At 39.8% G+C, this 17,117-nt stretch overlaps 1 protein-coding gene across 1 annotated transcript; it reads left to right on the top strand.

Annotated features, from left to right (window-relative positions):
• The first annotated feature begins 531 nt into the window (after positions 1–531).
• ASCL3 (achaete-scute family bHLH transcription factor 3) lies at positions 532–1,026 on the top strand. Its single transcript, XM_075836785.1, has one exon. It carries the CDS (start codon positions 532–534, stop codon positions 1,024–1,026), a length of 495 nt encoding a protein of 164 aa, XP_075692900.1.
• Positions 1,027–17,117: the final 16,091 nt, after the last annotated feature.

Consider the following 17,117-nt stretch of genomic DNA (forward strand, 5'->3'; position numbering starts at 1 on the left):
ATAGTGAGTGCAGCTCTGGAGTATAATACAGGATGTAACTCAGGATCAGTACAGGATAAGTAATGTAATGTATGTACACAGCGACTCCACCAGCAGAATAGTGAGCGCAGCTCTGGAGTATAATACAGGATGTAACTCAGGATCAGTACAGGGTAAGTAATGTAATGTATGTACACAGTGACTCCACCAGCAGAATAGTGAGTGCAGCTCTGGAGTATAATACAGGATGTAACTCAGGATCAGTACAGGATAAGTAATGTAATGTATGTACACAGTGACTCCACCAGCAGAATAGTGAGTGCAGCTCTGGAGTATAATACAGGATATAACTCAGGATCAGTGGAGGATAAGTAATGTAATGTATGTACACAGTGACTCCACCAGCAGAATAGTGAGTGCAGCTCTGGAGTATAATACAGGATATAACTCAGGATCAGTACAGGATAAGTAATGTCATTACCCCTGCTATTAACCCTTCCTATCTTTCTCTTATACTAATAATGTTCTATTCCTACAGGTCCTGGCAGAACAATGAGCAATGATCTCTACGATCAGCTGGAGAGGACGAGTCTGGTCAGTGATCCATTAGCCTCATCCTCGCTGTCACTGCCGTCTTTTTGCGTGGACGCGTCCATGATGTTCCATGTGCCTCCTGAGATGTATCAGCTCCACCGCTGTCAGGATATGACCCTTCTCTCCTATGTAGAGACTCCTGGGTTAGAGCATTACTACAGCAGCATGTGTGGCCCCTCTGAACAGTCTACCTGCCAGCAGTATGGAAATGGTGATAATTATTATGGACCATCGTTTGTCCGAAAGAGGAATGAGAGGGAGAGGCAGCGGGTGAAATGCGTTAACGAGGGCTACGCCCGGCTGCAGAGGCATCTACCCCAGGAATATATGGAAAAACGCCTCAGCAAAGTGCAAACTCTCAGAGCAGCCATTAAATACATCGGTCACCTGCAACAAGCTCTCCGCTGGGGGAACAAGGACGATCCCGGAGCCGCTATTCAACTAAAGATATAAAGGGAGGCCAGAGAACTGCAGACATCTGACAAAGTAGTGACTTTAACGGGTTCTGTCGGTTTTCCATAAGGGCGCCCGTGTCTTTACCGGAAACAATGGCGCTGCATGCTGTGCTATTGTTTCTGGTAATCTCGGCCGGATCTGCGATGGCGACCCCTAACGGATTCTCCAACGCAGATGTGAACAAGGCCTTACAGTCAGCGTCTCCCAAGCCTGAAATTACTGATAACAGAGAGCAATAAAGCTTACTTCTTGTATAATAAAAAGTTCTGCAACTTTCAAATAGCCTTTTGTTTTATTTCCTCACCATTTCAAAATGGCTGTTTGCTGTCAGTGAATGAAATATTTCTCGTTTACGTGGAGAAGCTAAAACTTGCCCAGACCTAGTCCTGCTGAGGGTTTGATACAATGTATCAGTGTAGACAACCATCTGTGAGCTAAGCCCAGCAGCAACATAAATCCCTCTCCTGTCACAGCAGTAATATAAAATGAATACCTACACAAATACACTGTAACAAGGCGGTCAGGATTCATTTACAGCAAGCAGAGATCTTGAAAATTGCAGCATATTTTCTTTTAAACGGATTAAAGAGGCTTTTCAGCAATAGCAAATGACAGCATACAGCTAGGATATGCCGCCACTTGCTGATCGATGGGGGTCTCAGCCACGACCATCCAGGCGCTGTGCATCACTTGAATGGGGCTGTTCTCCGTGCAGAGAAGATGCTGAAGGCCCCTTGTTCTTATTGTCGGCCCCTTGTTCTGATTGCCGGTGGGGGTCGCTGTGGTTGGACCCACATCGATCAGCAAGTGACAGGATGCCTTAGCAATACCTACCACAAAAATACCCCCTTAAAGGGGTTTTCCCATATTTATGACATATCCACAGGATATGTCATAAATGTCAGATAGATGCGGGTCCCACCTCTGGGACCTGCACCTATCCCTAGAACGGGGCCCCCTAAACCCTGTTCTACCGCTTTGTGCTCCGGCTGATTTCCGACCATGAACGAGGAAACATCGGAACTCGCTGAGCTGCACGGTTTCCGCATTCGTAAAGCCCGACCATATAGTCAGGAAGTGGCCGGGAGGCAGCGGGAGCAGAAAAAGGAGTTTAGGTCCGTTGCAGATTCCGCCAAAAACAATAATGCAGCATGATGCGCTATAGTTTCCGGTAAATCTACGGACACCCCGACAGAACCCATTACAGCCAATGTGTTCCTTTGGGAGCCGGTTGTCTCAGTTGATCAAGAGCCTGCGCTTCTGACATTCCTTGGCCTTCCGTTCATCTGTTCGGTCAGAGGAACGGAAAGACAAATGGAAAGTATCGTTGATCTCAATGGTATTTTTTGTTTCAGTTCGCCTCCGTTCCACTAGGTTTCCGTATTTTTCACGGAAGGAATAGTGCAGCAGACTACGCTATTGCTTCATGCAAGTGACGGTATCATTTACGCTATTGTTTCGGTCAAATAAACGGAAACCTAACGGAAAAGGAGCATAAATGAGCAGAACCGATGCGAAAAAGAAACCCATTGACTCAACGGATAATTTGACGGAAACGTTTTTCTGTTCCTCAGACGGAGAAGAAGGATGTAAATGTACAACACAAATGTGAACGAGGCCTAACGTGAGACTGGAGTGAAGAGCAGCATTCTGTACAAAATCACGCCATGACATGAATGGTGCGAGAACACACAGACCTCGAGCATGAAAAGCTTCAGCTCCCGGTTATCTGCGAGGACATGGTGTCAGCTCCGTACTCACAAAGAACAAGCAGCGGACGGAGGGGAAGGTGCGCAGATTCTCTATCGCTTGTAATTGTGTTTGGTTCACAGGAAAAATTAACCCCCAGTTCACATTACACATTGTGACAAGTCACAGCTGAAGGAACTTTACACTGGAAGTAAAATGTCATGGAATAAGACACCGGTGTGACATCCTCGATACAGGAAAAACATACGCAAACACACTGCGAAATCAACACTCCTCTCCTGAAATACTCTGTGCTGCTGGGGACACTCCTTTCACTATGTAACTCTGTGTCTGCGACTGTCACTCATTCTAAACTTATAATACGTGGCTGCAGTCTGAGTGTGTTATATCCTTATCTTATTACTTAGGCCCCATGCACACGACCGTGTTTTTGCGTCCGCAATTCCCCGGCAAATCCACGGGAGAATTGCGGACCCATTCATTTCTATGGGCCCATACACACTATCCGTGTTTTCACGGGTCTTCGCATGTCCGCAAATCTGTGCCGCAGAAACTCAGGACATGTCTTATTACGGGCCGCAAATTCGATGCGGACATGCCAATAGAAGTCAATGGGCCCGTGGAAATTGCAAATACACCCCCGTGTGTCATCCGCAGTTTGCGGATTTGCGGAAATGTTGCTAGGCGACGACCGGGAATGAGTTCTGTCGTCATCCTGTTTTACCTAGGCTTTTTTTTTTTCATCCGCATTTTGCGGATTACATACGGATGAACTGCGGATGACATTTCACGGAACACGGTCCTGGAATTTGCGGACCAGAAAAACACTACGGTCGTGTGCATGAGGCCTTAGGAGACACACGCACCCTACACCAACACAATGAGGATCAGTCAGTGAGATCAGGAACTAGAGATAATAGGGGTAGTAGTCACTGAAAGGTTTGTGATTATACTGTGCAAGAATAATCAGAAGGTGGTAAACTATTCCTTATAATGTAGCAGAGCCCTGCACGACAGATTATCCGCCCTCACTATTACATCAGCACATAGGCTCCAGAATGTCGTATCACCATGTAATGAATATCACGATATGTCGCACAGTGAGAATCCAGTAATCGGGGATCGTCAGGACATTGCAGGTGACAGTTTTCTGGTTTTATGTAAATCTATTTTAAAGCGGTTGTACAGGATTAGACAAACAGCGCCACACCTGTCCATGGGTTGTGTCTGGTACTGCAGCTCAGCTCCATTGAAGTGAATGGATCCGAGATGTTATATCACACACAACCTGTGGACAGGTGTGGCGCTGTTTCTGGAAGAAAGCAGCCATGTTTTTCTTATTCTTGTTAACCCCTATAACCATTGTATAACGAACAGTTCTGCTACTTTTTATTAAACGGCTTGTTTTAGGTTTATAATCTTCAAGATCTCTGCTTGCCGTCAGTGAATGGAAGCGTTCTCACTTGCATCCAGAGGCTGTAGTTCTGTACAGACTTAATACTTCTCACTAGAAGCCAGACAGATATATATATATATATACACACATATATTGTAACAATCAGGGCAGGAGAGAGATTTGTGCTGCTGGGTTAGGCGCCTGTTCACATCTGTGTTGGAGGCTCCATTAAGGGCCTCTGTTGCAAATCCAGCTACAATTACCGGAAATAAGGTAAAACCACGGAAAGCTGACGAAATCTATTAAAGTCAATGGGTTCCGTTGGCTGCCAGTGGTGCCCGTGTTGCAACAAAATCATTGCGACCGGCATTCACTTATTTTGTTCCTGTGACGGAGAAGAACAACAGAATGCCCCTGACACAGGTGTGAACAGGGTCTTAGACCACAGAGATTTGCCAATACTGATACACTGCAACAAACCCTCAGCTGTCAGAATTATTAGGCATGTACAATATTACAGCCTTACGGATGTAAACATGAATGTTTCCAGTCACTGTCTGCAATCAGAGATCCTAAAAATGTTGAGAAATTGAAACAAAGTCTTTCAGGAAGTTGCAGAACTTTTCATTATACAAGGATTCAGCTTCACATACAGCAAATAAAAAAAATATTGACAGAGTTTGCTGAATTACTGAATTGATAATTGTATAAATAAAATAGAGCAATGTTCTGCAGATGTCTAGAGGTCAGCGATGTAACAATCTGCAGCATATATCACTACGTATATACAGGCCTATATAGCCACAGATGAAGTGTCAGCTCCAGGCCCTGAGTCTCTGCGATCAGATCACATTCCCAGAGGCTTCTATAGCAACCAACACAGTAACCAGGAAACATGAAGCAGTGTTACTAGCAAACTGCAGCCGCCCGCCGGTCACATCACTGCTTGACTGGAGGTAAGGACTGTGGGGTGAGGGTACAGCGCCGGGCACATATCTGGTACAGTATAGATCAGTCACAGCTGTAATCCCAGGATTATAATCCCTGTTACCTGTCGGAGATTCTCTCACAAGCCGATAACTACAGGAAGTTCTGAAACCTCCGCTGAACTTACATCTAACTCTTCTCATTTATTGGGAGGTCTCAGAACTAGAGAACCATGAAAACTTCTTACAAATCTATCCAATGTAGAGCCAAATCCATCTCCCTCTTATCCTGCACTCCAGCCTGATACTGAAGCTTTTACCAACACCGATACATTGTAACAAACTGCAGCTGTATGCGCAGGACTACGTCAGGAGGGGTTTTCAGCCTATGAATGTTCACCATTCACTCACGCAAGCGGAGATCTTGAAAATAGTATAAAAAAAAGTATATTAGAAAGTTGCCGAACTATTCATTATAAAATGCTTGCTGTCAGGAATGGAAACATTCACTATTTAATGATAAAACCCCTCCTTACTTAAACCTTGTCACAGTTTAGTGTTTGTTACAATGTAGCAGTGCAGACAGTCTTCAGGGAGTACAGCAGCAGGGCAACTCTCTCTTCTATCCTGAAAGCTTGTTACAATGTATCAGTCCAGGCTATTTAGCTGCTCACAGATGTGAATTGTCATGGGAGGAGAGTCATAAATATGTGAAATGGACAATTGGGGTAGTTGTTACTCTGCAGCAGGTTTTATCAATGTGCTGCACCCTTCACATGGTGCTTGTCATGTAGCACTGGTAGTAGCGTGATCTTAGGGTTCGTTGCCCTGCAATTTGATGCTAAAACTGCAAATGTCTCATCAATGAAATGTATCATAGGCCGAGCACTAACATGTCACTCACTAGGACTGAGCCGAAGATGAAAACCTGTGTGCGATCCCTGTGCCCGGACCACAAATACTGCAGTGTGACATCTCCCCAATCTACACTCTCCTGTCACACTCTAGTTACACATCCAGAGCCACTGCGCTGCTGTACAGCTCCAGGACCCCCATGTGTGACCCCTCATCATGCCATACACAGCCGGTAAATACCATCCGCCACTAACAATGGGGAGCTGTATACAAACTATAGTACTTATATTCTTATACATAGGGGCAGTATTATAGTAGTTATATTCTTGTATATAGTGGCAGTATTATAGTAGTTATATTCTTGTATATAGGAGCAGTATCATAGTGGTTATATTCTTGTATATAGGAGGCAGTATCATAGTGGTTATATTCTTGTATATAGGAGCAGTATTATAGTAGTTATATTCTTGTATATAGGAGCAGTATTATAGTAGTTATATTCTTGTATATAGGAGCAGTATTATAGTAGTTATATTCTTGTATATAGGAGCAGTATTATAGTAGTTATATTCTTGTATATAGGAGCAGTATTATAGTAGTTATATTCTTGTATATAGGAGCAGTATTATAGTAGTTATATTCTTGTATATAGGGGCAGTATTATAGTAGTTATATTCTTGTATATAGGAGCAGTATTATAGTAGTTATATTCTTGTATATAGGGGCAGTATTACAGTAGTTATATTCTTGTATATAGGAGGCAGTATTACAGTAGTTATATTCTTGTATATAGGGAGCAGTATTATAGTAGTTATATTCTTGTATATAGGTGCAGTATTATAGTAGATATATTCTTGTATATAGGGAGCAGTATTATAGTAGATATATTCTTGTATATAGGGAGCAGTATTATAGTAGTTATATTCTTGTATATAGGTGCAGTATTATAGTAGTTATATTCTTGTATATAGGGGCAGTATTATAGTAGTTATATTCTTGTATATAGGAGGAGTATTATAGTTGTCATATTCTTGTCTATAGGGGGCAGTATTATAGTAGTTATATTCTTGTATATAGGAGCAGTATTATAGTAGTTCTATTCTTGTATATAGGGAGCAGTGTTATAGTAGTTATATTCTTGTATATAGGAGCAGTATTATAGTAGTTATATTCTTGTATATAGGGGGCAGTATTATAGTAGTTATATTCTTGTATATAGGGGGCAGTAATATAGTAGTTATATTCTTGTATATAGGGGGCAGTATTATAGTAGTTATATTCTTGTATATGGGGGCAGTATTATAGTAGTTATATTCTTGTATATAGGGGCAGTATTATAGTAGTTATATTCTTTTATATAGGAGCAGTATTATAGTAGCTATATTCTTGTATATAGGAGTAGCATTATAGAAGTTATATTCTTGTATATAGGAGCAGTATTATAGTAGTTATATTCTTGTATATAGGAGCAGTATTATAGTAGTTATATTCTTGTATATAGGGGCAGTATTATAGTAGTTATATTCTTGTATTTAGGGGTCAGTATTATAGTAGTTATATTCTTGTATATATGGGCAGTATTATAGTAGTTATATTCTTGTATATAGGAGCAGTATTATAGTAGTTATATTCTTGTATATAGGAGCAGTATTACAGTAGTTATATTCTTGTATATAGGGGCAGTATTATAGTAGTTATATTCTTGTATATAGGGGGCAGTATTATAGTAGTTATATTCTTGTATATAGGAGCAGTATTATAGTGGTTATATTCTTGTATATAGGAGCAGTATTATAGTAGTTATATTCTTGTATATAGGAGCAGTATTATAGTAGTTATATTCTTTTATATAGGAGAAGTATTATAGTAGTTATATTCTTGTATATAGGAGCAGTATTATAGTGGTTATATTCTTGTATATAGGAGTAGTATTATAGTGGTTATATTCTTTTATATAGGGGGCAGTATTATAGTAGTTATATTCTTGTATATAGGAGCAGTATTATAGTAGTTATATTCTTGTATATAGGGAGCAGTATTATAGTAGTTATATTCTTGTATATAGGGAGCAGTATTATAGTAGTTATATTCTTGTATATGGGGGCAGTATTACAGTAGTTATATTCTTGTATATAGGGGACAGTGCTATAGTAGTTATATTCTTGTATATAGGGGGCAGTATTATAGTAGTTATATTCTTGTATATAGGAGCAGTATTATAGTAGTTATATTCTTGTATATAGGGGGCAGTATTACAGTAGTTATATTCCTGTATATAGGAGCAGTATTATAGTAGTTATATTCTTGTATATAGGGGCAGTATTATAGTAGTTATATTCTTGTATATAGGGGCAGTATTATAGTAGTTATATTCTTGTATATAGGAGGCAGTATTATAGTAGTTATATTCTTGTATATAGGGGCAGTATTATAGTGGTTATATTCTTGTATATAGGGGGGCAGTATTATAGTAGTTATATTCTTATATATAGGAGTAGTATTATAGTAGTTATATTCTTGTATATAGGAGGCAGTATTATATTAGTTATATTCATGTATATAGGAGTAGTATTATAGTAGTTATATTCTTGTATATAGGAGGCAGTATTATATTAGTTATATTCTTGTATATAGGAAGCAGTATTATAGTAGTTATATTCTTGTATATAGGGGGCAGTATTATAGTAGTTATATTCTTGTATATAGGGGGCAGTATTATAGTAGCTATATTCTTGTATATAGGGGGCAGTATTATAGTAGTTATATTCTTGTATATAGGAGGCAGTATTATAGTAGTTATATTCTTGTATATAGGAGCAGTATTATAGTAGTTATATTCTTGTATATAGGAGGCAGTATTATAGTAGTTATATTCTTGTATATAGGAGCAGTATTATAGTAGTTATATTCTTGTATATAGGGGGCAGTATTATAGTAGTTATATTCTTGTATATAGGAGGCAGTATTATAGTAGTTATATTCTTGTATATAGGAGCAGTATTATAGTAGTTATATTCTTGTATATAGGGGCAGTATTATAGTAGTTATATTCTTGTATATATGGGCAGTATTATAGTAGTTATATTCTTGTATATAGGAGCAGTATTATAGTAGTTATATTCTTGTATATAGGAGCAGTATTACAGTAGTTATATTCTTGTATATAGGGGCAGTATTATAGTAGTTATATTCTTGTATATAGGGGGCAGTATTATAGTAGTTATATTCTTGTATATAGGAGCAGTATTATAGTGGTTATATTCTTGTATATAGGAGCAGTATTATAGTAGTTATATTCTTGTATATAGGAGCAGTATTATAGTAGTTATATTCTTTTATATAGGAGAAGTATTATAGTAGTTATATTCTTGTATATAGGAGCAGTATTATAGTGGTTATATTCTTGTATATAGGAGTAGTATTATAGTGGTTATATTCTTTTATATAGGGGGCAGTATTATAGTAGTTATATTCTTGTATATAGGAGCAGTATTATAGTAGTTATATTCTTGTATATAGGGAGCAGTATTATAGTAGTTATATTCTTGTATATAGGGAGCAGTATTATAGTAGTTATATTCTTGTATATGGGGGCAGTATTACAGTAGTTATATTCTTGTATATAGGGGACAGTGCTATAGTAGTTATATTCTTGTATATAGGGGGCAGTATTATAGTAGTTATATTCTTGTATATAGGAGCAGTATTATAGTAGTTATATTCTTGTATATAGGGGGCAGTATTACAGTAGTTATATTCCTGTATATAGGAGCAGTATTATAGTAGTTATATTCTTGTATATAGGGGCAGTATTATAGTAGTTATATTCTTGTATATAGGGGCAGTATTATAGTAGTTATATTCTTGTATATAGGAGGCAGTATTATAGTAGTTATATTCTTGTATATAGGGGCAGTATTATAGTGGTTATATTCTTGTATATAGGGGGGCAGTATTATAGTAGTTATATTCTTATATATAGGAGTAGTATTATAGTAGTTATATTCTTGTATATAGGAGGCAGTATTATATTAGTTATATTCATGTATATAGGAGTAGTATTATAGTAGTTATATTCTTGTATATAGGAGGCAGTATTATATTAGTTATATTCTTGTATATAGGAAGCAGTATTATAGTAGTTATATTCTTGTATATAGGGGGCAGTATTATAGTAGTTATATTCTTGTATATAGGGGGCAGTATTATAGTAGCTATATTCTTGTATATAGGGGGCAGTATTATAGTAGTTATATTCTTGTATATAGGAGGCAGTATTATAGTAGTTATATTCTTGTATATAGGAGCAGTATTATAGTAGTTATATTCTTGTATATAGGAGGCAGTATTATAGTAGTTATATTCTTGTATATAGGAGCAGTATTATAGTAGTTATATTCTTGTATATAGGGGGCAGTATTATAGTAGTTATATTCTTGTATATAGGAGGCAGTATTATAGTAGTTATATTCTTGTATATAGGAGCAGTATTATAGTAGTTATATTCTTGTATATAGGGGCAGTATTATAGTAGTTATATTCTTGTATATAGGGGCAGTATTATAGTAGTTATATTCTTGTATATAGGAGGCAGTATTATAGTAGTTATATTCTTGTATATAGGAGCAGTATTATAGTAGTTATATTCTTGTATATAGGGGAAGTATTATAGTAGTTATATTCTTGTATATAGGAGGCAGTATTATAGTAGTTATATTCTTGTATATAGGGGGCAGTATTATAGTAGTTATATTCTTGTATATAGGGGGCAGTATTATAGTAGTTATATTCTTGTATATAGGGAGCAGTATTATAGTAGTTATATTCTTGTATATAGTGGTAGTATTATACTAGTTATATTCTTGTATATAGGGGCAGTATTATAGTAGTTATATTCTTGTATATAGAGGGCAGTATAGTAGTTATATTCTTGTATATAGGAGGCAGTATTATAGTAGTTATATTCTTGTATATAGGAGCAGTATTATAGTAGTTATATTCTTGTATATAGGGGGCAGTATTATAGTAGTTATATTCTTGTATATAGGAGGCAGTATTATAGTAGTTATATTCTTGTATATAGGAGCAGTATTATAGTAGTTATATTCTTGTATATAGGAGGCAGTATTATAGTAGTTATATTCTTGTATATAGGAGCAGTATTATAGTAGTTATATTCTTGTATATAGGGGGCAGTATTATAGTAGTTATATTCTTGTATATAGGGGCAGTATTATAGTAGTTATATTCTTGTATATAGGGAGCAGTATTATAGTAGTTATATTCTTGTATATAGTGCTAGTATTATACTAGTTATATTCTTGTATATAGGGGCAGTATTATAGTAGTTATATTCTTGTATATAGGAGCAGTATTATAGTAGTTATATTCTTGTATATAGGAGCAGTATTATAGTAGTTATATTCTTGTATATAGGGGGCAGTATTATAGTAGTTATATTCTTGTATATAGGGGCAGTATTATAGTAGTTATATTCTTGTATATAGGGGGCAGTATTATAGTAGTTATATTCTTGTATATAGGGGCAGTATTATAGTAGTTATATTCTTGTATATAGGGGGCAGTATTATAGTAGTTATATTCTTGTATATAGGGGGCAGTATTATAGTAGTTATATTCTTGTATATAGGAGGCAGTATCAAGGCAGCTATATTTTTATACATAAGGGTCATTATTACATTCGTTATATTCTTGTTCCTAGTACAAAATGTTTACTGAAAAGGTCAGGTTGTCTCTGCGGTTTTCTTCTCTGTGCCTGACCCGGTTCCTTATGGTCGGCCTTACAGTCACTCGTCCCCCTTTCCTCTGTATGTTTGTGTGCCGTTATCTATTGTGGTAAAATACGGATTTCTCTTTTCGCCAGATGTTCTTTGACTGGTCACTTTCCTCATTATGCTGGTGTGACATGTAGAAAGATGAGTGTGTACCCCACATTCCCATGTCTAACCCCAATATTCAGGCGAGACACTGTGTTGGCTCGAAGAGACACTGATGGATTCTACTATCTGGGTGCGGTGAGACAAGAGGTAGGGATATGTGAGGCTGGAATGACGCTGTATATTTATTATCACACTGCAAATAATGACCAGGAGACCCGCGAGGATTAAAGGCATCTTAACGAACTCTCAATATCACCAGTTTTTGTTTTTCATTTTGACTAAAAGAAGTGAGTTCTATTACTCCGTGTCTGAGCCCGGGTGAAGTGGCAGAAAAGTTCCAAAATATTATGTCAAAAAATGACAAATTTGTTTAAGATGCTGTAATTGCCTCCAAAATGTTACTGCGAATGCAATATTTGAGCCCCTTGTGTTCTGTCCTAGGCCTGACCCCTACATAGTTACCGTCATTGTGCGACAGCGGTCACATGTTGTGGCGTACAATTCCCCATGTTAAATACTATAAACACTTGCTACAATTATTATATTAACAGGGTTTTTAGGTTGTTTTAAATCTTTTTCATAACATACGAGACAGTAACCGTGTCCGCCCCCCTCACACCAGGAAGAACCCGGAGAGTTTCTAATTGAATTTACTAAACCGTGTGTGGAGGGCGAGCGTTTTCCCGCCATGTTACAGAAGACACCCGCAAGTGACATCATCCAGCACGAAGAAGCGCTGAGACACTGCATCGTGCCAGGAGACAATGTGCTGGCCCCCTGGGAACCGCAGAGGACGAGATTTGGGCCAGGGACAGTTATTCTAGGCCTGGAGACAAGAGATCCTCTACGAGGTATAAATATTAATTTCTACAGTCACTGAAGTCATATGGATTACAGATCGTCTCATACACAGCCTGTATTATATGGCGTATACATCATTCTACTGGTTGACATTGGAAACAGTCAGCAAGCTTGTCTAACAGTTTAGCAGAGATCCTCTAATGCAGCAGGGCAGTCAGTTTTTACTAGAATGCAAATAGCCAGAGCAAGAACCGTCCAGACACTGCAGGGGAATGAAGGGTTACACGGCAGCCATTGATTTTGATGGGCCGTACAGGTAGTATATAGATGTTCTGGATCTGCCAGTATGAGACTTGCTGAAGGTTTGCTACAATTGTATCCAGTCTAGACAATTCTCCGTGAGCAGAACAGTCAGGACTCCAGCCCGATACAATGTATCAGTGCAGGTAAAATGTATCAAGCCACAGGATAGGAGAGATCTGAGCTGCTGCTATGTTTAGCTCATAGAGGATTTTCTACACTGACACATTGTAACAAACATCAGACTAGATCAGGACAAGGTTTTATGGATTCTCTGGATATTATTAATATTAAAAATGTTTATGTTCAAAACTAGAGATCTTGACAATGGGGAGGAATTGAAACTCTATACTGTACCAGAAAACGGCAAAACTTCTCATTATACAATGATTAAAGGGGCTCTTTGCTTTGTACAATCCCGACTTGTTAGAAGGTTCCTTGACAAGAAGCTGGTAACAAAGTGCCCCCCTACTCAGACCACCGGCGATCAGCTGTGATCTGTGTGGAAACTTGGCAGTAAGTGATCAGTTTCCCTGCAGCGCCACCACAGGAGAAGTGAAATATTTCACAGTGTCCATTCATATCAATGTGTTGTCTGTGTAATACAGGACAGGTCCTCTAAGACGCTCTATGTAACCGCTCTCGACTCTGACCAAGAGATGAGGATCCTGAACAGAGGACGCCCCTCTATTACCCCAGAATTCCCTAATAGGGTGGATGACAATGGGTTTTCTAAACTGGACAATCCCTTTAACCTTTATTTACTAGTTTTTTTTTAAGAGGTTCTGCACTAATCTTAACATAGGGCACCAGGTGTGATTGCTGCCACTCTATTCATACATTCTGTTATAACTTTGCTGACAGCGGCTGCAGCCTATATAACAGTTCTATACCCCACTTAGTATACAATTCTGTATAAATTATATTTCATGACATTATTTCCTACAGTTACGGAGGATGAGGAGCTGACGATTAGTTTTTGGAATGGCAAAAAATCAACCATCCCATTAAAGGTGGCCATATGGATCTCGCCTTCGGCTCACCACAGGATTGTAGACACCCTTCATCGTCCAATCAGCAGCCGTCTGTACAAACAGGAACCAACACAAAGCAGAGGCACCACCTACGTTATCGCCGACCGCTGCGCCGCTGTGCCCGTCCCCGTGTGCTCCACCAATCACTTCCATACTCACAGGTGGAACGATCACAGCGCCCACTCTCACATCGCCCACTGCTCCTGCTGCTTCCCCACCCACTCCACATGTACCTGTTGCCATGACCCCAAGTGTCAGGACTGGTGGCCTCTCTCCCCTAGGACCACGGTCTACGTCCAGAGAAAGGAGGACCCAGACAACGAAGAAATACACTCAACCATGAAGCTCAATGCCGGGAGACGCAGGCAAAGTGACTATCGCTTCTCATCATCATCCGAGACTGAAGGTGAGGGGTCTCTGAATGATGAGAGTGATGATGAGACGTGTCTGTCGAAGACCACGCAGAGTACAATGGTGGACAGTGCCGTCAACACGGATTCCAGTCTGTGGGAGAAGCCAAAACTGGACAATAGTGACCGTCCTGAGTGGAAATATTGGAAGAGGAGTCAAGCAGAGCCCTTCTATCGAAAGCCAGGTATGGACGGACTAGAATACGCTCCGCTCACTGCGTTTTTCAGCGCAAAATGGAATAGATAACTGACACAGTTCTCCAATCCCTCACATACTACCCTTAATGTAAGAAACAAAAAAATGTACAAATCTGTACAGTAATGTGAACACAGCCTTACCAACAAGATCTTTGCTTGCTGTCAGTGAATGGTTTACATCCACAGAATGAAAACCCCTGCAGACCTAATACTTCTCACTACAGAGGGTTTGCTACAAATTATCCAGACTAAGCAATCCTCTATGAGCCAAATAGTCTGTAATCCAGGCCGATGCAATGTATCAGCAGAGGCAAAATGTAACAAACTGTCAGGACAGGAGAGATAGGCTGGGTTCACACGTGGCGGAATTTCACTTAAATTCCGCTGCGGACACTCCGCAGCGTTAATCCGCAGCGGAGCCGTTTGTCCATTGACTTACACTTTAATTTAGCAGTGTTCGTTTAGACTGCGGAGCGGAATTTGGTGTCCGCAGCATGCTCTGTCTGTTGCGGAGCAGTGGCGGACTCATGGCGGAATTTCTCCATTGACTTCAATGGAGATTCTAATTTCCGCAATGAAGTCCGCAGCTGTCATGCACATGTTATGTGTGCTGCGGATGCGTCTTGTTTTTTTGCCATGACATTTCTTCATTCTGGCTGGACCTATGTATTTCTAGGTCTACAGCCAGACTGAGGAAGTCAATGGGGCTCCCGTAATGACGGGAGCGTTGCTAGGAGACGTCAGTAAATAGTCACTGTCCAGGGTGCTGAAAGAGTTAAGCGATCGGCAGTAACTGTTTCTGCACCCGGGACAGTGACTACCGATCTCAATATACATGTATCTGTAAAACAAAATATAAGTTCATACTTACCGAGAACTCCCTGCTTCTGTCTCCAGTCCGGCCTCCCAGGATGACGTTTCAGTCTAAGTGAGGGCTGCAGCCAATCACAGGCCAAGCACAGGCTGCAGCGGTCACATGGACTGGCGCGTCATCCAGGGAGGTCGGGCTGGATGCCGAAAGAGGGACGCGTCACCAAGACAACGGCCGGTAAGTATGGAATTCGTTTACTTTCACTAGGGAAAGTGCTGTCCCTTCTCTCTATCCTGCACTGATAATAGGGAGAAGGGAAGCACTTTTCCCACAGTCCGCAGCGGCTAGTCCGCATCAATTTTCTGCACATTTTGTGCAGATCCGCAGCCGTAATCCGCAACCCGGATTAGGTGCGGCATTGATGCGGACAGTTGCGGAGGAAATCCGCCACGTGTGGTCATGCCCATATTTATGCTACTTGGTTATTTAACTAACAGGACTAGACTGACACACTGTTACAAACCCTTTGCTATGTGAGCAGGGCTTGATAAGGTTTACAGTTTCTGGTTGTAAAAGGTTTACATTCACTGACAGCAAACAGAAATCTTGAAAATGATGAGGAATTAAAACAAAGTATAGGAAAAGTTGCAGCGCTTTTCAACATACAATGATTAAGTTGCTACGTAATGATACCTGATCAGGATACACAATAAGGGTCCAGACTTTGTGGTTTTCTATGCGGTTGCGGTAAAAAACGAAGCTACATGGAAAAACGCACCAAATCGTGGTTAAAAACGCATGTGGTTTTTTTATGCAGATTTAATTGTACCTCAAATTCTGAATGAACCCCATATTATAAGAAAATAACCAATTTTCTCTTTTACAGGAATAATAAAATCAAAGAATAAATCGTCTACTTCAGATTCAAAGACTGCACTGTCCGATATGATCGGCTCATCCAATCAAAGCGCTTTATTTGAAACCATTTCAGATTCACCATCCAGACGTTTAACTATGAGAGATGTTCTGGTTCATACAGATTTTAATCCTTCCTTAAAAGTAAGTAAGCAGAAGGTATGATACTTTATATAGTAGTGTCCAGTCACTCTATGACATCACTGAGAATACAGCCTATCCATTCACTAGAGAGCAGCGGTGACATCACTGAGAATGCAGCTTATCCATTCACTAGAGAGAAGCGGTGACATCATTGAGAATGCAGCCTATCCATTCACTATAGAGCAGCGGTGACATCACCGAGAATGCAGCCTATCCATTCACTAGAGAGCAGCGGTGACATCACTGAGAATACAGCCTATCCATTCACTAGAGAGCAGCGGTGACATCACTGAGAATGCAGCCGAACCACTCACTAGAGAGCAGCGGTGACATCACTGAGAATACAGCCTATCCATTCACTAGAGAGCAGCGGTGACATCACTGAGAATACAGCCTATCCATTCACTAGAGAGCAGCGGTGACATCACTGAGAATGCAGCCGAACCACTCACTAGAGAGCAGCGGTGACATCACATAGAATACAGCCTATCCATTCACTAGAGAGCAGCGGTGACATCACTGAGAATACAGCCTATCCATTCACTAGAGAGCAGCGGTGACATCACTGAGAATGCAGCCGAACCACTCACTAGAGAGCAGCGGTGACATCACTGAGAATGCAGCCTATCCAATCACTAGAGAGCAGCGGTGACATCACTGAGAATGCAGCCTATCCATTCACTAGAGA

The sequence above is a fragment of the Rhinoderma darwinii genome, chromosome 9 (assembly GCF_050947455.1).
Source record: "Rhinoderma darwinii isolate aRhiDar2 chromosome 9, aRhiDar2.hap1, whole genome shotgun sequence".
NCBI lineage: Eukaryota > Metazoa > Chordata > Amphibia > Anura > Rhinodermatidae > Rhinoderma > Rhinoderma darwinii.

Coding starts and splice junctions, on each gene's coding strand:
- ASCL3 (XM_075836785.1), top strand. CDS start 532: ATGAGCAATGATCTCTACGATCAGCTGGAGAGGACGAGTCTGGTCAGT.